Source organism: Aphis gossypii, chromosome X (assembly GCF_020184175.1).
Source record: "Aphis gossypii isolate Hap1 chromosome X, ASM2018417v2, whole genome shotgun sequence".
Lineage (NCBI taxonomy): Eukaryota > Metazoa > Arthropoda > Insecta > Hemiptera > Aphididae > Aphis > Aphis gossypii.
Genome location: NC_065533.1, coordinates 42,751,305 through 42,777,300, shown reverse-complemented (window position 1 = coordinate 42,777,300; position 25,996 = coordinate 42,751,305). Strand labels below are relative to the sequence as shown.

General features: G+C 25.3%; 1 protein-coding gene and 1 long non-coding RNA gene across 11 annotated transcripts; one reads left to right on the top strand and one right to left on the bottom strand.

The window, feature by feature from the left end:
- The first annotated feature begins 1,527 nt into the window (after positions 1 to 1,527).
- LOC114123392 (SANT and BTB domain regulator of class switch recombination-like) lies at positions 1,528 to 24,411 on the top strand. 8 transcript variants are annotated; one of them, XM_050206895.1, is made up of 15 exons: positions 1,528 to 1,718; positions 2,952 to 3,128; positions 3,292 to 3,402; positions 4,150 to 4,367; positions 5,812 to 5,870; positions 5,956 to 6,109; positions 7,450 to 7,593; positions 7,703 to 7,862; positions 9,029 to 9,180; positions 9,267 to 9,359; positions 12,868 to 13,023; positions 13,083 to 13,301; positions 23,057 to 23,129; positions 23,291 to 23,369; positions 24,361 to 24,411. In XM_050206895.1, the coding sequence occupies exons 1-11, from the start codon at positions 1,642 to 1,644 to the stop codon at positions 12,882 to 12,884; spliced, it is 1,362 nt and encodes a 453-aa protein (XP_050062852.1). In that variant the 5' UTR covers positions 1,528 to 1,641; the 3' UTR covers positions 12,885 to 13,023; positions 13,083 to 13,301; positions 23,057 to 23,129; positions 23,291 to 23,369; positions 24,361 to 24,411. The 8 variants fall into 8 exon arrangements, with proteins under 8 accessions (XP_050062852.1, XP_050062854.1, XP_050062853.1 ...); XM_050206897.1 differs by having other exon boundaries at positions 23,057 to 23,154; XM_050206896.1 differs by having other exon boundaries at positions 23,057 to 23,179.
- Positions 18,040 to 22,335, bottom strand: LOC126552203 (uncharacterized). Of its 3 annotated transcripts, none has more exons than XR_007606033.1 (3): positions 19,590 to 20,154; positions 18,666 to 18,854; positions 18,040 to 18,510 (listed from the first exon to the last, which is right to left on the bottom strand). It is a non-coding gene; the product is annotated as an uncharacterized LOC126552203 (long non-coding RNA). The 3 variants fall into 3 exon arrangements; XR_007606032.1 differs by having other exon boundaries at positions 18,041 to 18,510; positions 19,754 to 20,154; XR_007606031.1 differs by lacking the exon at positions 19,590 to 20,154 and adding an exon at positions 21,718 to 22,335 and having other exon boundaries at positions 18,043 to 18,510.
- Positions 24,412 to 25,996: the final 1,585 nt, after the last annotated feature.

The following is a 25,996-nucleotide window of genomic DNA, read 5'->3' as shown; positions in this document are numbered from 1 at the left end:
CTCGAGTACGTACGGTCAGCATCAAGTGTAGTAATCTTGATGACAAATGTTTATATTCCAAGAAAACGAAAAATAAATATAGATATAACAAATTAATATTGAAATTTACAACACACATTTGACTGTTATCCACGTTCACCCGAAAATATAAACTTACAAGACACAAGTTTGGTATTAATTTACCAACTTCATAATAAATTCAGGTTTAAAATAAATATGGCTTGTAATCGATAGAATTGCCAGCAGTAGATGTAAAAAACAAAACATGGAGCCTTTGAACACAAACTAATGACTATTCGTTAACAGTTCTTTGTTGTACTGACCTTTAATGTTAAAACAGACGTCCGATACTAAAAACATGTTAAAAGCATTCTCGTTATTAAATGAAATATATAATATAATACGTATTATTTTAATTCATTATACAATATTATACATAATATAAGTACTTACTTAACTATAATACTATAGGTACAATGTAAAACGACTGCGTTTTGAGAAATAAGTAACAAGTATACTTGAGCGAATTAAAATGTAATAAACGCGAACGATTAAAATAACTATTCAAAATACAGTTCGTTTGAAATATTGTTGACAAACATATAAATATTTATATGAAATAAAAAAACATTTTCTTTAAAAATGTATCAAATAATATGCTCAAATTACTACGAGTATACTTATTTTTATTTAAATAATATCGTTAAAAAAATAACATTATTTTCAGACTATTTTGATTACTGATTTAAGTAGGTAGCAGGTAGGTATTATCTACAAAAATAATTATAATAGTAGCAATGTAGCATTAAAAATTAAAAAGTTTAAACTCGTGTTTGATAAAAAGTTATAATCGGTTACAATGAGTCAAATATACATATTGTAATTTTTTACCAACAACCTACAACATTTCTAATATCGTTGTTATTTTTATACTATTACTATCTATCAGTAACAATGCTACTGGATAGCACGACTGGTAAAATAAATAATATATTGGAATTTATCATTAAAATTAAATTGTGTAAAGTATAGATATAACACATTTATAATGCTAGAACTAATAAATCTAAGTTATCATTTTTAGTTGCAACTAATTGAAATTTCAACTAATTTTTATCCAGATGAAATTTGTTAATTATTCAATATAATTTAAATATATTTCAAATTTTTGATATTATTTACAACAAATATTTCTCTTAAAATCTCAATAAATAATTTACACTACCTACATGTTTACATCAAATAACACAAAACTCTTAATTGGTTCTCATTAACTTTAATATAGATGTTAAACACTTAGTAAATGTATGATTAATGGTTGTATATCTGTATCTGTTTATTATGATGTTTATTGTTTATACTTTGAAACACCAATGCTCATATCGTAATTTTAATTTAATTTTTAAATGACAAGTGTCATTTGAACTATTGATTATAATTACTTAGCTATTATATAATTTTACGATTATGTTACAGACAAGTGTATTTACTTTATTGGCTATAGGTAACTATTTACATGACAACTAAAAGATATTAAATACAACAAAACACCGTTAATAATTTTTTTTTTTTTTTTTTTAGCAATGGTAAAATAATTTTATAAAATTTTATAGTTAAATAGTTTTCAAAATTTTTGATGAAATGAAGGATTTTCCAAAAAACTGGAATATCGACATGGTGGATACAGAAACATTTATTGACTCAATGAATCGTCTGATGTAGGTATCGAATACAAATTAATAATTATTACTTATATTACTAATATTCATAATAATAAACAACATAATGCAATAATATACAAATTAAATATTTTTACGTATTTTCTTTGTTTTATTTTAAAACAATCATACATCACGTAATTGCAGTATGTTACTTTTTTGCGAAAAGAGTAGAAAATAATTATTATTTATTGCATTAAATGAGTATAAATATTATATGATATACATATTTATTTTATTTTATATAATATTAATAAATAATAATATACAGAATCATTGATTCACTTACATAATAATTTTAAAATACCTACTTAGAGTTGTATGCTAATTTAATAAGTATCTTTTATGAACTTATTTATTGAATTTAATTTTTTTTTAATTTTCACTATTTGTACTCAACAAATGTTAAAATAAGTATTTATAAGATTTAGTATAATTTTCAAAATATTTTAGATCTTTATATTATGCTTTTACTTGAATTCTTTTTTTTACTCTTTTAAATAAAGATAATTTTTTTTATTTATTAGTAAAAAATTAAATATTTGATACAATATTCCTAATAAGTTTATTTACTAATAATTAAAAAAAAAAAAATTATTGTAAATTATTTAAAAATAAGTGTATAAATGTTGATAACAATTTATACTCAATATTTAATTAAACATAACGGCTACAAAAATATTAATCATAGAAATGTAAAACATTCCACTATTTCTTAAATTATAATTTTCAATACTCTATAAAATCTTCAAAATGTGTAATATGTTTAATGTTTATTTTTCATTTAATCGGGTATAGAAATGGGTAAATTCGCTAGCATAATAATTGTACCAAATTAATTTCTATAGTTTTTAAATCATAACCGATAAATTATCATAAATTATCTTTAAAGCAATTGCTTATATACATAAAATTATATACCCAATTCAGATACTACTCTTTTACATTTTGATATGATATAATATGTATACATCAACGTTTTTGAAAAAATAATCGGCTTAACAATTCACAATAAGTTTTGTATCTTTAAGTATTTTAAAGTACATTCTTTATTATAAATATAACTTACAACAATTAGAAATGGAGTAAATTCATTGTTAAAGGAAAATGGAAATGAGCGCATACTCATAATAATAATTATTGTTTTGTAATTGACTTCAAATTGCTTTGTTGTCATCTCTGGATAGGTACTCATATTTGTCGCCGTTAATATTGTGATAAATAATATTGCAGGAACAGTGACAACGACAACACTTCCAATAGTTCTACCGACGATGCCGACCCGAACAAAAATCAACCGTCGGATATGGACCAAACACAACTGTCATACACAAACCTCATTAACGACCTGCTCGAAACCCATCCGAAAACCGAGTACGGACATTTCGAATCTTACGCCAACGCCATGTAGTGAGTTCATAGACGACACACGTCGCGGTTTGCATACCGTTTGTACAGTCGATCTGACACGAAAATACCTATAATAATTTTTAATTTTTTTTTTTTGATCATCGTTTGTTTTTTCTGTCCTTTTTATAACGATCGCGTACCGTTGCTTCCGTTCCGTATACAGCTGTAAAGACTGCCAGATGATGCTGCAACCAAAATACGTTTCCCAAATCCCGTGTAAGGTGCCCGAATTTATTGTGCAACAAGACGGTACCGTGACCTACGTACACGCTAAGTAATCCTATGGCAGGAGGGAGGCGACCTGTGTGTATGTGCGTGTGTGTGTGTGTGTGTGTGTGTGTGTGTGTGTGGGTGAGGGTGTTTCCCGTGCCACAAAGTGAATCTAGTCCGGTATGGACTATGTGGGTTCTTGCGGGGCCGGATTTCAACTATCAAAGATGTACAATGCTAATAAGTAATTAGTAATAACACAAGTCCTAGTGTGCGTTGCTCATCAACAAGCTCAGTAATTACTGGAGAAAATAATATGTCTCTAAAAAATCAGGAATTGAAAATTCTAAGCCTTAACTAGCATAAAACATCTTAATTATGATCTGTACGAATATTATGCATTCCATTCACGCTCAAATGTAGTGTAATCGTGGTGTTTAATTGCACCATTTCATTCGACGCACAGTCAAACACTATTTAGAATTATCAAAAATTGAATTTTAATATATTTTGTTAAAACCTCAACTTAATATAGGTACCTACTAACCTATTTTATCGTTTATAAAAATATGAAAAAAAAATAATATTAACTAAATATCACTTGACTACAATTTCTTATTTCCACTTATAACATCGATTTAGTATCAAGACACCGTTGGTTTTAATTATAAATTATAACTGATAATTTTTTAGTTCGTTAATTAAATAAACAGTTACCTACATAATATTACCCCCTTTATCAGTCGAGTCCGGCCCCGTACAACCATAGTTTTAATGAATTAAAAAAAAACTGTGTAAACAATTTGATTAGATGCGAAAAACTAGACTTGACAAAATACATCCATTCCATAGCCAGTGAGTCTGGAAGCTGGGAAAAAACGTACTGGCAAGTTTGGTCAGAATGCCATTTCTTATCTTGCATTACGTGTAAATTTTATTATCCAGTGAGGAACTCAGCCATGTGCCAGTACCATCCGGAAAGTCCCGAATACTTTCCTATTGGAAATTTGGGCTTGGAGCAACCCATAGGTATAACAATGAAGTATTTTTTTTATAATAATAATAATAATAAAATAATAATATAAACATTTTTATAAACTATTATTTTGAATATTATATTAAAAAATATGCTAGTATAAAAATATAAACTTGAATTTAATTGTATTCTTATTTTTATAAATAATGTGTACCTATATATTTTCAATATAAAAAAATGTACGTTCTCTCCCTCAATCAAGTCTCAAAGATGCTCCTAACATGTTGATCTTATTCTGTTAAACTTTTAGCTTTTTGCGAAGTTTTTTTTAATTTGTTTAACATCAAATGACTCGGTAAATTACTGTTAAATTTTAACTCTCTGATATGCTCTGTTTAATAAATAAACACTTCCAATTCATCAAGGATTGACTTTAATTCTTCTGAAATAAATAAAATAAGAAATAGTTTTTTTATTCAGTAATGGAAAATAATAATACGCCTATAAATATCTATATACATTTAAAGATATTTCTATTTTTCCTATTTTTTTTTTTTTTTGTTTGTTCTATTTATATATATTATATATTTATTCTATTCAATACGATTTTTTTACAAACTTTTAGATTTATAATCATACTTTAAATTAAAATAATCTATTAATATTAAATAACCTAGCAAATTGAGATATCTGTAACATACTTCAGCTTAAATACCTCATCTTATTTTTGTTAACGTTTTGATATTATGGTGTAGGTATGCTTAAAAATCACATAAAGTAATTGATTTTCACTTCTTGTGAATATTAATTAAAATGATTTATTTAACCGTAGAAAAGCGTTAAATACGTTTTATACGTCGAATACCTAACCCAAAACTCATTTCTTGGAATTTATATTATTCCCTCTTCCTGTTATATAGTTTTCAGTCCTCGTTAATGATCAATCAGCTTTGTTATAGTGTATTAAAACACTCAGTTCAATATACATTTTAGAACTACGGGCTTTTACTTATTGTTGGTTAAATATTGTATCTAAATAATTTAATAATAATAGCAAATCAATTAACTGCAGTCATATTGGTACCTTTATGGTATTGTATTCACGTTTAGTCATAATAAATGGAAGATATTTATCGTCAACATACTATCGATCTGATGTATAATATATTCTTCATAAACACATATAAGTGTACCTTGAATACTCAAGATAACATTACATTACGAGCATGAACATTACACACAGTCTTATAATTATAAATTTATAATTTATATACTAACAAATTGTATTTAAATTAATATTTATCCTTTTAAGTAACTGACAAAACGTAAAATACTAGAATCTCATCACCACGTCACCCACATAAAAAACATACACATTAAGATACAATAGTGCATACAAAATATTAATTGGGATAGTTATTATGGTCACATTGTTTATTAAAAGTTTAATAAAAAAAATGTACTATTATTTTATTATTATATTATATTTCGATACAGGCCGCTATCCGTGTTGTGGTGAAAGAGCTTTCCGATTTGAACTTGTGAAAAATCCTTTCGTAAGATTCAGTACTTACATAATTGTTTTAATTTCAATATTGTGTGTTAAGTAAAATTTTTTTTTTTTTATTTTTTTTTTTTTAGGGTTGTAAATTCCGCATGCACATACCGAATAAAGAAAACATATTTTGTGAACGTATCGTGAAATTGATGTGTAGTAATCTGGAATTTACTGTTGCAAACCCTCCTGCATTAAATCGTGAACATAAATTTATGAAATTCGTCAATTTGGATCCTGGTGAATTGTTGATTATGTTATTATGTTAAATATAATAAAAGTAAAATATTAGAAAACAGCTGGTGTCTGGTGTTCAGAAAAATTGGCGGCATGAATGTTTGTTTAATATTCCTAGACCACAATTACTATTCACTTGCACCAATATGAACGTTTATATTTTATCAATAATGTAAATGTTTATTTAACTTAATAATTTTTAAAACAAATTGAAAATTAAATTTTATAAGTCAATATATTCAGTTATGAGAAGTATTATGATCTGACTCTAAGTATCTTTGATATACAACTTTTCTATCCACAAAATATATGTGATTCTCCCCTTCTAATATTTTAATGGCTGTAGAAAATTTTATAAATAACATAGATTTAATTCACTCTTCATATATTCATTCATTTTTAATTTTGATTTTTTGTTTTATTATTATTATTTTATACGATAAATGTATGTATATGCAATTTGATCTATATTTTTTTCTCTCCTAAGTAGGTACTCGTATAACTTTCTCGTGTATTTAAAATGTAATTGAATTTTATTTATTCCGTAATAACCAATTATTATTATTATTATAAAATACCTTACCGTCTATTGAGCTCTTCGAATGAGAGTAGTGGTTATGCTTATACCGATTAATTTAGATGGATGTTTGGCATTTGGTATTCTAGTGGATCTGTATCTTTCTGATGAACACCCGAAATTTACTTTTTCCCGTTGATACGTGTGGTCTTCGTTTAATCTTTTTAATTAAGTTAACACAGTGATAACTACATTTTTCATACTATCTTTATTATGCTTACTTCTTTAATTGCCAAATAATTTATGTTAGAATATGTTTAATGTACACGTTTTTATATTTAAGATTCTAGAAGTTTACTGTACGTACGTAACACCATATTATATTATGGTCAGAATATTTATACTAGTTCTATTTTTTTTTAATTTTTTTAATATCAATAATTTATTGATGACTTAAATTGGTAAATATATTAGTCAATACAGTCTAGACATAAATTAAATTTATAATTGAAACTTAAGCTATCTAAACCTTCTTTAATTACTGTTATCTAGCTTAAAATGTAATTCAATATGTAAGGTTATAAAATTTTTCCGGTATTTCAGCAGTAAATAATAACTTATAAGTCATAACTATAATAACTAACCTATGGTAGCTTTAGCTGTGATGACAATCATATAAAACAGAGCTACTAATAATTCAAACAAAATTTAAGTACAAAACGATAAATTTATTTTTTTACACTTTCACAGTACACAAACAATTTACGAATGCCTTATATACTTATACTTTATATTGATGTCTTTTTAATATTATTTTAATTTCCAGGAATAAAAAGACAAAATTATCAACATTGGTGGGTAAAATTGACGTTAGGAGCAAATGATTATACACACCAGCCAATAATTTCTTTGGGGTCTAACTTTCCAAACTGTCAGAAGAAAAAGAAAAATTGGAAGGATTTAAATAAAAGTCAGCAGATTAAAGTCATATTAAATGATATAGCAATTGAAAACGAGCAAACTCTTCGTGTTTATATTATACCATAGTTTTTCTGTATTTGTATTCAATACTCATATAGGGAGGACCAAACATTTTGGTGAACTAAAGAAGTGGACAAACAACAACGATAAACCAACAACTGCAAATTCTAAGAGTTCATTGAATCTTAAAGAAAATGTAGAAATCAGCTCTCAAATGTCGTGTGAAAAATTAACCAGCACCAAGAATTTAACAAGCCAGTACCTACATATATCATACATTAGTATAACCCAATCTGATGATAGTAAAAACATTGTTTTAATACAAAAAATTATAATATTTCTAAATCATAATTACTTGCAAAAACATTTAACTATTTTTAAAAAGTTATTTTAATTATTCACCAGTATGAGAAAATTATTTTGAAACAATCTAAAAATTGTAATCACTAAATATATCCTGAACTTTAAAGAATTCTAGTAAGTCATCTAGTTTAGGAATAACAATAGATCAAATATTGGGTAGAAAACAAAATTAAGATTATTTGTTTATCAATAATAATTTTTTTTTTTTAATCAAACGATTTTTGAATAATATAATTAAATATATAATTGAATTCATTTAACTTTAATTTCGATGCACAGTTCATTTTTTATCCACTAGTTGAGCGCACGAAACAGAAGAAACACTATCGCCATTTCAAAAATCATAAGTTTGAATCTAATTGAAACCAAGGATCACACTATTGTTAATTGTTTTTGTTTATGTAAATTACATAATTTTGATAGTTGATTAATTGATTAATTTTAAATAATTTTTATAAGGGAATGTTAGTGCAGTCATGTGTTTTATTTTCGATATTTTTCATAATAAATAGTTGAATTAAAAATGTATGAATAAAAAACGACAAATCTTCAAACTTCAAAGCTGGGACAAGCGTTATTCAAATTAAATTATTTACCAATAAACTAACGATAAAATATGATTATGAAATTAATTAATTTTAGTTTAATGAATTTGGATTAATGTATTGAATTTAATTTTAAAACATGTAAGTGTACTTTTAATAAAAAAAAAAAATGTTTTTAAACAACTTTCCGATAGTAATCATGATTAAATATTGTTAAACACTGTTTTAAATTGTAAACTATTAAATTTTTTGTAAAAACCAATGTATGTAACTAGTGTAAATAATTTTATGAAAAATAAAAAACTAAAATATAATTATTCAATTAAAATTATGAAAAATCTTCATTATATGTTTTGAATTTTGAGAAATTTAAATTTCACGTTTTAGATCATATAAAATCATTAATTTTTTATGTGGTGTTTCATGAATTTTTTTTTATTAATTTTAAAATAGTTATTGAATCTCGTCTATAATAATATTATATTTGGTATCTATTGAAATACACGTGATTTTTAGAGGAAGTTTTTGGAAAACACAATCACCGATGACTTCCATCCAGGATTCACAAAGAGAACAAGAGAGTCTATTCTTCGACCAAATTACAGTAAGCCTGGTTAAATCAAGAAAAGGAGAAAATGGTTTACCCGGGACTCCTGACCAACCCTGCAGTAAGTTTTTATCTAGAAAGTTGTAACGTTCACTCTATTGTCTTATAAAACGATGTACAAAATATTTTTTTTTCGCCTATATGAAGGAGATAGTTATACGTTGATTCGCGCAAATATGCTAGCAAAAATTGAAGCAAACAACAAATCCTTGATTATGAGATGCACAAAACCGTATCTTGGTAATAATTTGTATAATACAATATAAAAATATAACTTCACTGATGTACAGTGAATGTCGAGAGTACCTAGGCACTTTATCATTTAATAAGTCACTGTAGTGTATAAATATTGTACATGTTAAAACTGAATTCAATGATAAATTATTGAATACGAAAAAAACCCTGAGTGTAAAGGTCTGTCAAATTATATTACTTCGTATATTTCATTTTTAAATTTTATTTGAATTAAGTTATTTTATTGCATACCTTTATTGAATAATTAAAATAGTATGTATTTATATAATAAATTATTGTTATTAACTTTTTCGTCAATACCGACAACAATTGAACAATAGTGTAGGTAAATTATAAATTCGTGGAATAAATTGATAATACCATTGCATACATTAATCAAAATGTTTTGGAAATATAATTGTGACACATAAAATTTTTATATCTACAAAAAATATTTTTAAATTACAATACAAATAACTTAAAATTACATTTCAAAACCTATTTAAAAGTAATTATTCTTCATTTAAATATCTGATTTCGTCCAAATCTAAAATTTAAATGTACCCATATAAAAAAAAATTGTATCTTACTACATAAATAAATAATAATATAATAATTTATATCAGATATTTTAATTACAGCATAAACTACTTTGTAACTTTCATTGTTAATCATAAACTATAAAAATTAAACTGTTTAAAAATAATTTGCTAACCTTACGTTATTTTCGTTATTTTTTGATTTTGTCAAAATTTGAACTTAAAATAATTGTAAAAACATATCGTATCTATGTGTTTTTAATATTTTTATATAGTTAAAATAGAAATCTATGAAGAATCTGGGAGTCTGAGTTTTAATGGAAATTTTAAGTTACTACAATTATTTGTATTTTTTTTTTTTTTTTTTTTTTTGTTATATATATTATATTCTAAATGTAACGATGAATATATTAATTTTACAAGAATGTGTTTTTTTGTATGTATTCACAATAAATAGTTGACAAAATCTTTGACAATATTCAATAAATACTTATGTAAAACTACTTTAATTGATACTTTTTATTACTTATTACTTATGTTAGTATTTTCTGCGTATAGTAAACTTTAACATGTTTTAAATGTTTTTGATTTATAGATATTTAAAATTTTTCAATCTTTTTAGTTTTTTTCTATATAAATATCAATAGTTAGTTTTTCATTAAATCAAAATGATTATTGTATGCTAAAATTAGTACTTAATATAAGATTCATGTTAAATTGTTTGATTTAAAACTAAAAATGTTTAAAATAAAAAATACTACCTATATTTTTTTAAAACGATTGAATTTTAAATTTTGACAAAATTTGTAAAGTATCGAAAATTTTTAAATTATTTTGTAGTTAGAAATTTTCAAATACATTTCTTTTAATATTCAAGATTTAAAAATCAAATATCAACTATACCTAATACCTATAGGTAGTAAAAAAAAAAGTTAACCTGAATATATATTGATTTTATATTTTGTAAAATAACTATTTCTACTCAAATATTCGTAATTTTTGATATTTTATTGTAGTTTAAATACTCATAAACGATATTTTTGATATTTTTACCATATGCTTATATTATATTTAAGTATAGATTATAATATTTTTCCAAATAATTTGACTTCTTTGAGATACACAAGAAATTTTGGCTTTTTCAATTATTGTCGATAAAAAAAAAATTGTTTGAATAGTAATTTAAATATAATTAATAAAAATATAAATATTCAAATCCAAGATTTTAATGTTTAATTACGTAAATTAAATTCATAGCCAGTTTATTGTAAAACCTAACTAGCGTCTAGCACACAATCACATTTTTTTTTAAATTTTAAATAGGCATTTAAAGTTCAAATTTGGACGAATTAAAAATTCAAGTAAAAATAACAATGTTAGTTATTACTTATTTTTTTATAATTTAAAAACATAACCTATTAGTGAGAATCTTTTTCGAATATTTTAATAAATAATATCATTTTCAAAATATGTAGACTGATTTTAACATAGGTATTACCTATTAATATCATAAGCAATTCAACTTACGATAAGGTGATAATGACTCAGAATTAAATAACAATAGTATTATAATATATAGTATAAATAGCATTATAATATACTATTATAGTGATTAAATATTAATAATATAATAAATGCAATGTTTTAACAAAAATTAAATCAACCTCTAACATAACTAATTTTTACAGCTATGCTAATAGTAAACTAAATTATGTACTTTAATAGAAATATCACAAATATATCTTTAAAGATTATAATAAAATATGAAAAGAATTAATAAACATAGTTGACAGTCTGTTTCGCTTGGTATCGTAAGTATAGAATAAAATATCATTGAATTCAAATTGAACACATCCATTACAGTGGCCCACTTGACACCTACTGTATAGCTGTGTGATACCCATTTCTCTATTTTATTTTTTATTTTTACCCTCCGATATACCAACTCGATTTAATGTGCTAAAAAAAACTACACTCATAGTTGAAAATTTATTATTATCAATATCTGACATCTAAAATCATATTTAATAATTCTAATAATTTTAACATTGATAATTTTTCTTTGTTTTTTTAAATTATAAGGAATCAATAATATGTATACGTTTTACAATAATGTACATTTATTCAATTTTAATTTTAATGCAGTAAAAATGCTTCGAGTTTCAACTATTATGGTAGTTTGCGGTAGCCAATTAGATTAAGTTGGTATACGAAACAGTCATATTACTTTAAATTCAACTTAAATATTTTAATAAGAAAATGAATATAGTTGTTACTTTGAGGCGTCTAAAGTAAAAAAATTACGGTATTAGTCTTAGTAATTAATAATTATTAGAAATAATATAATAATAACAAAAAAAACTTATTTTCTATGAAATTAATTTAGGTACTTATTTAATATTTTATTGTAATTAAAAAATGGATAGTCGTAAATAATTGAAATGTTCACTAAATTTTAATATTATTTCATGTAAGTACATGGTATAATTTAAATACTGCTCAAAATGTTTAGACTAAATTTAAGCTAACTAGACATTTTAAATTTTTTTCTTATTTTTTTAAAGTGTTGATAAAAATATTTATGCTGGTATCAAATGATTGAAAATATAATATAAGGCCCCAGTGCCCCACATAAATTGTTCATTTAAAAATATATAAAATTTATAATTTTTTTAGCTTATACTTGAAACATTATTACAAGGTTTCTCATAAATAGTTATTACTTAAACCCAAAAATGTAAACGCTTAATTCTTTAAAAATCACGAAGTCGAGAATTATACATTTATTGAAATTCGTCAAATTTTAAACTATAAATTTATTCATTGCTCATTATAGTTTTTTTTTTAGTTCAACATTTCATATGAAAATACATTATTTTTAATAAAACATTTATATATACTTAAAGATTTACATTAAAAAACAGCATTTTCTTTTTCTATACAATTATAATAATAAGTGTTTGGTGTTTTTTCAGACAAGAAAAAGAAATAATATCAACTACACAAATATCCAAAATATTTTCAGAAACACATGTTTTGAAGTACACAATATAGGTACTACATTATATACTTTACACCGTACGCATTATTTTACTATTTAATGGATTAAAAATCAAATTAAACGATTAATAGTGAGTAACACACAGGATATTGTATATTTATTATTTTCCATTAATATTCTACGATAAAGATAGGCGGTAGCACATAAGGGATATTACCAAAAGATTATTTATAATTTTTTTGGAATCTATGGACAGTGGACACCAAAATCTCAAAATTATAAATTTGGCACACACACATAAAAAGTTTTTTATGTGAAAAACAATATTGGTTTGAAAATAGTATAAAATGGCCAAGTTATATTTTACTGCTTCGTATTCTGTATGGTACATTATATTCAAAAAATTTTGTAAGTAGGTAGTTACACTTGATCTATAAATATCATAGTATTTAACTCAACACTACACCTGACTCAATAAATTCAGTAGTGTTTAAAAAAAAAATGGCATAAACAGGATTATTGATTATGTATAACATCCGTAACGGGTCATTATGTTGCTTCATCATATATTTTCAGGCGTTTTAAAATAAGTATTTCTTATTGTGTAGTTGTCTAGTAAACTAAGTAAACAATTTTTAAATAACAGACGAGGAATGTATAAATTTAATAATGATGTGTTTTTTTATAATAATTAATTTGTTCTTAAATCCGACATCACAAGTTTTAGAGCAGAAAATGTGCATATTATTTTGTTGTTTTTCAGAAAGGAATAATCATAGCGACTTAACATTTTTATATACACAAATTTAATAGAATTTTTGATTTCAATCAATCAATTTGGAAGTCAGAAGCCAAGTTTACCAAAATATCCACTTTTTTGGACATTCAAAAATAAATTTATAGTAAATAATAGATATAGTTATAGAGACAAAGGATTAAGTATTTTTGTACTACTCACAAAAATACTTGTTGTCTTCTGATCATGCCTATATATTTAAGGCTCTAAAATTTGAGTATTTGTGTATTAGCATTTTATTATTTAAATTTAATAGTTGGTATTTATCAGAATTTTTATAGCATTGTTATTTAAATTATTTACTGGCTTAATTAGAATTTTTATAAGTAGGTACTTAAAACAATTATTATATTATATAATATACAGTACCTATATACAATATGTTGATTTATATCCAGATTTCAGGGACTTTTTAAATTGTGATAGTTGCCCTGTACCATATAGCTTTAATTTTCTTCAATCTTTTTAATTAATTTTTCTGTTGCTCAAGTTTTACATTATTACGAGTTATCTGTTAGGAAGAAAGTAACAACACACTCGAGTACACGTCGTCTTCTTAAAACGTATTTTTAAATATTATATACCTATATATTATACCGATATGAAATTTAGAACTTAAGAATGAAATTACAAAGATTATAAGTTTTCAAACTCCACTCATTAAATCAATTCCACAATCACCATAATAGAAAATATTATATATTATACATAATACATCAGACTTTAATGTAAACGCGTACACGTAAATAAATGCTTGACGCGTAATAACAAAAATCGCGGTGATGGAATAATAAATAGGTATAATACGCACTATCCCTAACATAAAGAAAAAAAACTACTGAGCGTTATCCATAACACTTAAACATGTGAGAATGGCCTTAGCCATTTTCCTCCAAAAACGAGATACCGTTTACCTCCAATAAATAAAATAAAAAAATAGTAGGTATATAATACATAAGTATATACGTATAAGCCCGTATATTATATGTACGTATCTTTATTAGACTTAACCAAACTTCCAATATTAATCACTTATTAACTGTTATAAACTGTGATGAATGCTGTCGGATACTCGGATTAGCGTTTTTCGGTAGCCGATAAGAACCATACGTGAGGCTACGGGTCAGGCCAATCAAACCATAGCCTGACGTAAAACTGGTTGCCGTGAAAAACGAATGCGCAAATCAACCTTTTTTTTCGATAACTTAAAAGCGCAAAATGAATTTGATCTTTTATACTTTAGTAGTTGGATAAAAGCGCAAAAATAAATTGTATTACTTAATACAATATTTTACTGACTTAACGCGCGACACTCGACGCTTTCCGTGTACGCGTAACCTTACCCATTCCACGACAGATTGCAGCAACAAATAATACTCAAAATTATATTTTTTATTTTTTTACTGATTTTTTTAACTAACTTTAAAATCATTGTTAATGCTTGATTAAATATTAATAACAATTAATTACTACGATTTTAATCAAATACACTTTTTTTACAAAAATGATTTGCGCTTACTGGTTAGGTATTTATTTTTGCGTTTTTGGGTTGCGTTTGGGTCATATTTTGCGCTTATGAGCAACAGCCCTGGCTGAAAATCATAGTAATTGCATTACATTAAAAAAGGTAAATTTCTGTAAAGGTAACATTGAAATTTGAATTTTTTTTTATTATTTATCATTTGGCTTGTCCTAATAAAATTGTCTAGTTTTGCCTATGATAAGAATGCGACCAGAATATAATCAACAATCATCTACCGATAAATGCAAAATATGATCCTAAGCTCTAGCCTTACTCAATCTTTATATAATAGAGAACACCATACTAAAACACTGTCTAAAATATTGGAGGAAAATCGACATAATTTTAGTCGAAAATAATGTGACGGAAAATAGACAGTGCAGGAAAACAGTATCTCGTTTTTGGAGAAAATGGAACCACACATGCGAAGGTTAGGTTAAGTAGTTTTATACTTTGTAATGCTCAATACGTATTTTATCAATTAACACATGACAGCTCTCGTAACACTTTTGACGATGTTTCCCAAATAGACTATAACCTTCACTTGTTTTTTTATTCTAAAACGAAAGAGAAATAATTTTTTTTGCGGTTGTGTTTTTATAGTAAATAATATAACGTCCTCTTAAAACTCTTATATTTTTTATACATACCTAATATTTTTGTTGATACATCGCTTAGATAATAAAAGCAGCCGACTTTATCATTGACATAATATTATACGTAAAAAATAATGTTTACTAATAATAATTATAATAATGAGGTCTTGATAAAGTTATAATTTTTTTAATATTAATTTAATGTTTGTGACGTTCGGCCAACAATAATAATTATGTTCTACCATTAACGTTTCACACTTATACTTACGACTAATTTCAACCTTGGATTGACTGATGATTAGAACTACAGCATTATTGAAAAATGTTCAATATATATTATAAGTAAATTACTAAGTAATGCATTCTTTAATTCTTTAATCGAATTATTATATTATAAATATTATTATTTATTTCCAATAGTTAGATTATGAAAGATTTCTACGAATTTTTATGTCGGGCACCGGGTCGACCAATTATCTCTTCACTGCTCGTTTCAGAACGATTATCGTGGGTCAACAAACGCCACACGGTTCAATAATTAAAAACTTTTTATTAATAATAACACAAACATTCGCTATCAAAAACAAATATGATAATAATATATGAACGGCGCTAATGCTATTGAATGACGAGTTGTATATCCCGCGGCCATCACAGCATACTCTTATGAACTCACGTGTATTAACTTTGTCGACATCACCTCAGAGACTTAGTGCTTACGATACCAACACATTAATATAATACACAATTAACGAAAAAAATAATCAATGATCAAATTTAAGGAACACTCCGCCACGATTTATCAGGATTTTATACATAATGTATAAAATGTCATGTCATGTGGTGTGGAATTTGCTTCTGGTTTTTAATTTGTTTAACTTACCTTAGAGTTATTTCTGGCCTCTGGTAAATGTAAGGTATATGTATGTGGTACTAAATCAATGCAAGTTACACCGATATTATAAAAAAAAAACTACACATTGTTATATGTTTATGTACAATCAATTATTATAATATGCATAATTGATTAGAATAAAAATAAATAGGTGATCAAAACTAAATTTAAAATTTATGACTAATTATAATTCTAAATGTAATAGTATAGTATACTAAGTAAACGTTTTATCGTATTGAAAAGTCAACTACAAAAATATCACTTTCATAATATATTAATGTTAATATATTATATACCTCCGATAATAATCAAAAAGGTGATAACCGCTCTACTACACAATAGATGTCGAGTTTACCTCGTAATTGAATAAGTCACAATAATTTATGTATTAAATTAGATATCAATAATAAATCATTACTTACAAAAAAAAAGTCTCCCAAATTACATACTAAATCTAGGTTGGTGAAAATTTTCACTCGAATTGTATTTTTACTATTTGGTTTTACTTATCTACAGACTACATTTAAATCTTAGAAAATTTTAATTCATCAAAAACTAGTCCAGAACAGTACTGAAAATCTTTAAATAATAAATATACCAATAGAACACCACCATGAGTAGACGATTCTTACCATTTTCTTAAAATTAATTATTATTTAATATCCGTGCTCTTTTACATATTATAATGATTTACAAACAATAATTATTAATTAATTAATAATGAAAATTCAAGAACAATATTTTAAGAATAAATGAAGGATACCATGAAATAACCATTAATTTACCAGGTAATCATTAGGATAGATAATACCTACCTTAGACATAGACTTGTAGATAACAATTCGATTATACTTGATGTACATTTTGTGATTAAATTATTAAAGTTTAAATTTTATTTTATATTTTCATATGTCTTTTTATTTTATGTTATCTATAATGACACATTTATTTCTATTAAAATTAACATTAAGAATCAAGGGCGTATTTAGGTTAGATATATAGTGGCCATTATGGGGCATTGTATGGAGAACCTTAAAAATAAACAAGAAAATACATATTTTTACTTACTTATTAAAATATTCTCTAATTGTGGGGACCTTGAATTTGTGAGGGTCCTGGTCTGCAGCCCACTCAACCTTCCCCTAAGGCCTAAATCAAGCCCTTTATAAATATATGTTTATTACATGTCCCAATATGCCATCGGTACGATAAATAAAAAAATATATCCACAATGAATATATATTCCTGACTTTGTTACTGAACTCGTACACACAAAAGTAGGTATACCTAATTCAAAAAAAAATAATAATAATAATTAATTATTAATAATTTTCATTTATTATATCTCTGTAAACATAAATAACAATATTGATTCCAATTTGCTTACGTTTAGAATATTAATACTACAATTATGATTTATAATTATCTTAAATTTTACAATTCTACCTACCTATACTTATTTTATAATTCATAAACGCTTTTCTGTAATATGTCAACATTGAACATTATAATTATTATTTATTATAATTGAATGTAGATCGTGACTATTGGATTCTAAATAATCTAAATTATTATAATATACCTAGTAATGGTATATAAAATGTAGTTATATCAACTCATGTCATCATCATCTTCCGATGAAGTATATCCCGTGTTGCTAAACGCTCTGTGTAGAAACGGGACTTCACCATTGGGGCCTAGAAATTGCAATATCCATTCCTCTTCAGTCAGTCCCAAATCGATCCCTCGGTGGACGAACGACCAGTAATGTATACGGTTCAGGTAGATAAACATTTCTGTGAATAACTCTATATCATAAACAAATAAAATAACGATTACGATTTGGAATACACAAATGCGTTTTATAATGTTTTTCATGTTGGCTGGAAATAATATTATAGTAATATCGTGGGAAGTGACTAAAAATCGTATTATTTTTTTCTTTTTGTTATCAAATACTTACTCATTAATTGCAACGCAACTAACGCGTTGTAGTTTCTGAGATTAATTTTCTTCTTTATCTCCTCTTTAATTGGCGTCGGAAGACACATTTCCGATGACTAAATATACAGTACCTACTATAGGTACCGACTGTGAAAAATAAAAACTGAGAAATCACAGCAGTACAATATTTCTGAGACAAGTCTGCTACCTATAAATTACACATAACTAATGGTTAATAAATAAAATTAATATTTAATAAATAAATATGTACAGCTATTGATTGCTTAGAATACTTGGATGGTTTATAATAAAATATATACATATATATATATATTCGTATTGCCGTATCTAAAACGATATTTTATAATATAGTAGAAACTGTTTAAATGTAATAACATTCGACAGATTAGTCAAAATTTAAATATAATAATCGATTGTCATTAAGATATCATCTAAAATCTAAATGATAAAATAAAATTTAAAAACTTGATTGTATATTATTTGTATAAACATAATATTGTTTATAATTAATGTATTAAATTTTTATCACTAAATCATGAATTAAATTAATACAGACATTTTTTTTTTTTAAAAAAGTTACATTATTGTTTTAAAATTAAATTTACGTTGTATTAAAAAATGTTTATCTTAATTTGTACCTATTTTATTTGTACAAAAAACATACTTATTATTGCACATCTTTTTAATGTAACCAAAAATAACCATCATATTATACAGACATCATAATAATGATTTATGCAAATTAGTACATACAAAATAAGAGTTTTTGTTGGGATCTTCGACCTAAGGTCATTGTGTAATGGCCGGTTTGTCACATTACAAATGGTTTCTACTGTATAATATTATTATAAAAAGGTTATTGTAATGATTTACAATGGAATATCGGCGTATTTATACTAACGATTGACTGTTACATACCTACCTGACTACCTACTAAGGTCTTTATAGGTATGGAGAGAGAGAGAGAGAGAAAAAGAAATGATGAGTGATACATTTACGACGATATTAAATAGTACAAACACGAGACGCGAGATCGACTGTGTACTATATAAAATATATAATATGATATTATTATTGTATATTAACATTGCTTTCCGGTGTCGACTGATGCACGCGCGTTGACGAGACTTGAGTAGATATACTGTAAATGGGCGGCGGACTGCCGCGGACTGTAGCTATCGGTCATACGCAATGTCAATATTAAAATACACAGCGGCCACTAAATTGGTTACAGGCAATTATTTTATTTAATCTTCGATAAGGCGCTAATGACGGCATATGATATAATTAATAGTTAATTGCTGATATATTTATAATATATATACGTACCTATACATTATTTATACACTAGTCTCTGTTTTCCGACCTCTGACCGTAAAATTCATGTAGCCGAATAGCACACTCTGTAAACTCCCTAATTGCTTTAAAGTCATATAGGTATTATAGTGTATACGGGGTCATCCTTTTAAGACGAGACACATATTATTTCCAAGACTATTAACATTTATTAAAATTAAATACTTTAAAGAATCGACATATTTGGAAAATTATAACATTTTTTTTCTCGTCTTCATTGGATATCATTATATCAATGACGAAATACATTTTAAAATTCGTATTCCCGAGGAGAATATTAATAGGATTATTTCGATTCATACAAATTAAATTTTGGTTAAAGAGATCAGTAATTATAAGTATTTTAAATTTATATGATCTAAGTAGAGAATCAATATGTTACGCAGTAACGACTTAAAGTCATGTAGAAAAAATACTTCCATAATCATAAAGTTTATAGTTTTTGAAATAATAAGTGTCCGTAGTTAAATGGATCATCTGTATATCGTACTACCTATACCCGCCGAATTCCGTTCGACCACTATTGTAATACAATCATCGATATGGGTACCTAAGGTCACACTCGGTTTAAAAAAAGTTATGTTTGAGTTATTAGACTCGTTTCGATCATTATATAAAATTTATTTATCAACGAAAACCTATTAGTCGACAGTTTAAAGAATAAAATTGGTATTTTTAATACCTAAAGATTGTGTGTTTGTTTTAATAATTGTATACAACTGTAATAGTTTTAAAATGCGTGTACTTTTTAAAAACTAATAAACAATAACATAAAAACCAATTTTTCAAAATTAATAAATGTTTTAATTTCAAAATCACAATATAAAAATAAGTATTTACATTTATTTTTAATAATTAGTTAAGCACGTCGCACAGTATAACGTCGAGAATCGAATGTAATTCGAACATCACCTGTTTTTAACCCGAGTGCAATTCATTCGAATGTTACCTTTTTTGAACCCAACTACCCAAGTCCAATATTCAAACCATTTTGGTTTAGTTAAGGAAAGCATTTCGATAATCCACATTAATGTACCTGCTCGTATTATACTTATCTTCTATAATATTATATTTATTTCTATAATAATATAACAATTAATTGATATATTAACAGTATCGCTTGGTCGTGGCGTCGATCCACTTGACCGATACGTGGTCATTGTATAAAATCGTCTTATAAAAACGGTCCATCCATTCCGTTTCCTGTTGCGATAACATTCCCATTTCCCATAGTGGTATTATACGCGCTCGCCACTCGGCCAGACCAACTTGGCACCGTAGCGCTGTGCTGACGTAGTATAGTTAAATTGTATTATAATATTATATTTGTGTACCTACTCTCCTCCCATTATACTGGTATATATTATAATATTTAAGTACAATAATCATCGATCTGTAAAAAAAAATAAGCGACCAAAACAAATGATTAACCGAACGACTGGCGGATTGGCACTATCACTATTATTATTATAACGTCATTAACAACTCATTATCGTAATTTCGTGTGATGTAATTCTTTTCGGTTTCTTTTTTTTTTTTTTGCAGATCGATTAAAAATCAAAATAATAATTCCAATGTTTTTTTTTTCGACATATTTTATGATCACGTATGAGTAAGTGCCTACCTATATAATATAATATAATACCCACCGATGACTAATTTTATCGTATTATTCCAAAAACCGAAATACGTACCGATTTACAATGATTGGATAGTAGAGTGAACACATATTACATAATATCACAATTAACGTGAACATTTCTTCGATAAATGACGATGAGTAATATCGAACGATAGAGATAATATTTATGTATCGTGTATGTACGTCGTTGTTATCTTTATGACTCAATACCCAGCTTTTAGAATAGGCGCCTACGACGTGACGCTTTTTCAAAACGCAAAAATCGTTCAGTAAATAATCGTTCACTAGTACACTCCAAAAACGGATTTCACGTTAATATGGTTTAAAATCCTATATTATATTCGCGCGTAAAACGAGATAATGAATCCTACTTTAGCGGCTTATTTAGAAAGACTGCTAGCGCTATAACTGAATAGGTAATCGTTTTCCCAATACCGCGGTATTGGCGTATATTATTCCTTTATCTCACTACTATCTCAACCAATGGTTTTGACTTACCATAATAATATTATTATTATTATACTGTATTATTAAGTCGAGTCTTGTCTTCAGTTTGTACTAGTATTAGGTAGTAGTATTTAATTATTCAATAGATATAATATTCTTTAATGTAATTGTACCTAATGTGCCGTCTTGAGCAAAAACGCCGCAAGTCCTCCAAAATCATCAAAATAAGGTAAAAATAAAAAAAATAATAGTGAAATTCGGCTTGTGTAGATAAATATGCTGTGTTTCTGAAATATTACTCCAAAAATATTATGATATAGCTAAGCAATAATCAAATAACTATATCTAACGGCATAACGCCGTAAATCGTAGAAAAATTTGCGGGTACTAGGTAATAACGCTATAAGTATTGTTGAAGATATGGTATTTTAGCTAAGTCATATCAGAAATTGTTACTTACTAGCTACTAACTGCATTCTTACTTATGATCAAAGCATCCAAATTTTATACCAATACTAAGGTGCAATGTGAAAAGTAAAATATCTCGTTAAATTCATTTAATCATATTTATTATTGTATTAGTCTGGTAAAATTACACAGGAAAACATATTAGGTAGGTATATCATATTTAAATAATTAAAATGTATACAATTTTATGATTTTAAGAAAATGTATGAAATTTTATGATTTTAAGAAAATGTATGCAATTTTATGATTTTAAGAAAATGTAAAATACAAAACCACATTTTCTCAAAATCGTTTTATGGTGACTTACAGTGTTTTAGCTTATGACGGAAGTAATGTAGGTAGACATTAAACATTTACTTAAATACAGTCTATGCAGAATTTATATTCATAATCTAAACATAAATGGACAATTAGCATGAAGGTATACATATAATATTTTTTTCATATTTAATTAAATTAATTTGTTTTGTTTTTAGAAAACCTCTGCAAATGTACTGTTGAGAATGAACCACAACTTGGCCAGAAACAGTAAAAGAAATAAGAATTGATGTAACTATATATTTTTATGATATTAGTTAAGTATACTTTTCTACTTTGAAGTAAGTACCTATTGATTTGGATTATGTAAATTTATATTATACACAAATAACTTCTGCAAATTAATAATAACGTTAGACATGATTAACATACTAATTCAATTTTAATTTTAGATTTAAAACCAAAACTGTGACTTGTTTTGTTTTGATACTATGCTTGCTGTGAAATGGATTGTCATGATTTGAACAACAAGTAAGTAACTTTAATACATTAAATATAAAATTTAAAAAAATTTTAAATACAATCCCTTTTCGAACAGAACATGATACATTAATGTCCCTTGCAATATCAGAATATAACTTAACTAAAGTTATAACTTGTAAGTAGCTTTAAACAAAATTAGTTTAAAGTAGTAGGTAATAATATAATTACAATTTTATCGAAGACAATTTTTATGTAATTAAAGTTACTTCTGTTAATTTTTCCAAATTACTTTTGTAAAAATATTTTATAAAAAAAATCACAAATGTTTAAATATTAAATAGGTATTAAAAAAAATTTACAAAATTAAAAAGGAACATTCTATGTCAACAGTTTATCACATCAATATAATCAACAAAAATAATGATGTTAGGTATTATAAGAAATATCATAAACATTAAATAAATTAATATAAGACCTAGGTACTAAATATGTATGCGTTTTTAAAGAATGTAATAATTATATCAAAATATGTAAACATTAATAAAATAAAATCAATCTTATTTCAATTATAATAGTTTACATAAGTTCTGTTCATTTTTATTAGATTAAAAATATCTCATTTCAATAAAAAAAATATTCTTACAATAATATCTGTTAGGATAATAATAATAATAATATTATTATACATTTGCAGTTATGGCTAAAGTCACTTTGGTAATGAGCATATTTTTAATAATAAAAAGTAATTTAATTTAAATTTTACGTTATACTTAGTACCTAATTGAATAATCAAAAAAAAAAAAAAAAATGTAATTTATCGAACACTATACCTTATACCTTTGTTATTGAAATAATAAATAATAATTTAGTAATTAAATGTATTTAACTATCTCTATTCTATATTTATTGTTATGTACACATAAATAAATTTATTTAAAATTGTATTATATTTAATGAACAATTATAACATTTTATCATTTCTATAATAATAAATTGAAGAAATTATTAATTTTATAATATTCAATTCTTTTTATTATAGGAATGCCATTGATGGAAAAATTGTTATCCTGTGACAACATAGAGAACCCGATACCCATTCTACATGCTCATCATCCAGAAGAGAACGTCGCTTATTAGGTCATAGCTACATTAGTGGTCTAAGTTTTATTGATATATTTTACAATAGACAATTTTTATTGTCACTGTTTATAACATTTAATTCTAATTTTTAAAATAATAGTTTGCAACAGTTATGTTAAGTGACTGTTTGTATCATTTAAAGATTATTTTGGTCAATAAGAGAACGTCACATAGGAGAATTATTAACAGTCTATAAGCTTTAATATGCTCCTAATTTAGATCACCAAAGAATGAAAAATTGCATTTAAATTATTTTAGTTAACCTTGTCAATTGTGCAAAATTAATATCATTCATAGATATTAAACAATGGATACGGCGTTTCTTTATACATTCTACATACACTATTTAGGCCAACATAACTGAGACAGAAACGATGGTCCTCACTCACACACATCTTCTGTGTGACAAGGAAAATAAAACTCTTGTAAGAGAGAGAAAACATAATATGTACAGATAATTGTTACAATTTTATCAATTATGACATCTAGCGGTTAATAATAGTATCAATTATGTTAGGTTACAGATTTTTGTGTTATGCCGCGTCCATTAGTTTAATATCAATGATATCATTTTGCAATGTCAAAGTATCAGCTGTCTAAAGTTTCTAACTGTTCTAATATAATAGTCTCTCAGACAAAATACAACAATATGTATAGTCATAAACAAAAATAATTCTAACAATTTTAGTCTTAATATTTAAAATGTTAAGGTATTTATGAATTTAAAAATAGCCAAATAATATATTATTTAATCTACAATTTTGTGAATTATTTCAATAATTTAAATTTATAATTATTTTATTCAAAATATATTTGTATTTCTTTAGGTGATGCTGTGCCATTTTCCAAAGAGACTATAGACAAGTACGTGGTTGATTTATCCAAACAAATAACTAATGATAATGTTTCTAAAGATGTTTGGATGATTGAGTGTAATAAAAAACGCTTTTCCAAATTCAGATTCTTCATAATATTAAAACAAATTGTATTTAGTTTATAGTTGTATAAGTTTATATAATACAGTGTAAATATGTATTATTATAATAATTATTAAACACTAATAATATAATGAATAGAATTTCTTTTAAAAAAATTGTATCAACCAAAAATACTTTTACTAGAAGTAAAATAAGTACTTTTAATAGCTATATAAAAAAAAAAAACATACCACTTAGTGATATGATAGACTGTTTTCATTCAGAATCGTTTTCTGTATAACATTATAATCAGTGGTGTATCCACAGAGGTGGTTTTGGGGGTTCAGACCACCCCCTTAGGCTTTTTTTTAATGTTATCTAATAATTTTAATTTATATTTATTTAATATTATTATGTTGTAGATGTATTTTTATTCCTGTAACCATCCTCATAAAGTCATTCTGGATACGCCTCTGATTGTAATATAATCATTAAATTCAAATTTAAAATGTCTATAATAATAACCTGCTCGACATGTAATGTACGAGAGAGGTACCTACCTTTTTTTATTTATTGGATATTTATTGAATATGTTTGCATATGTCATAACTCATAAGT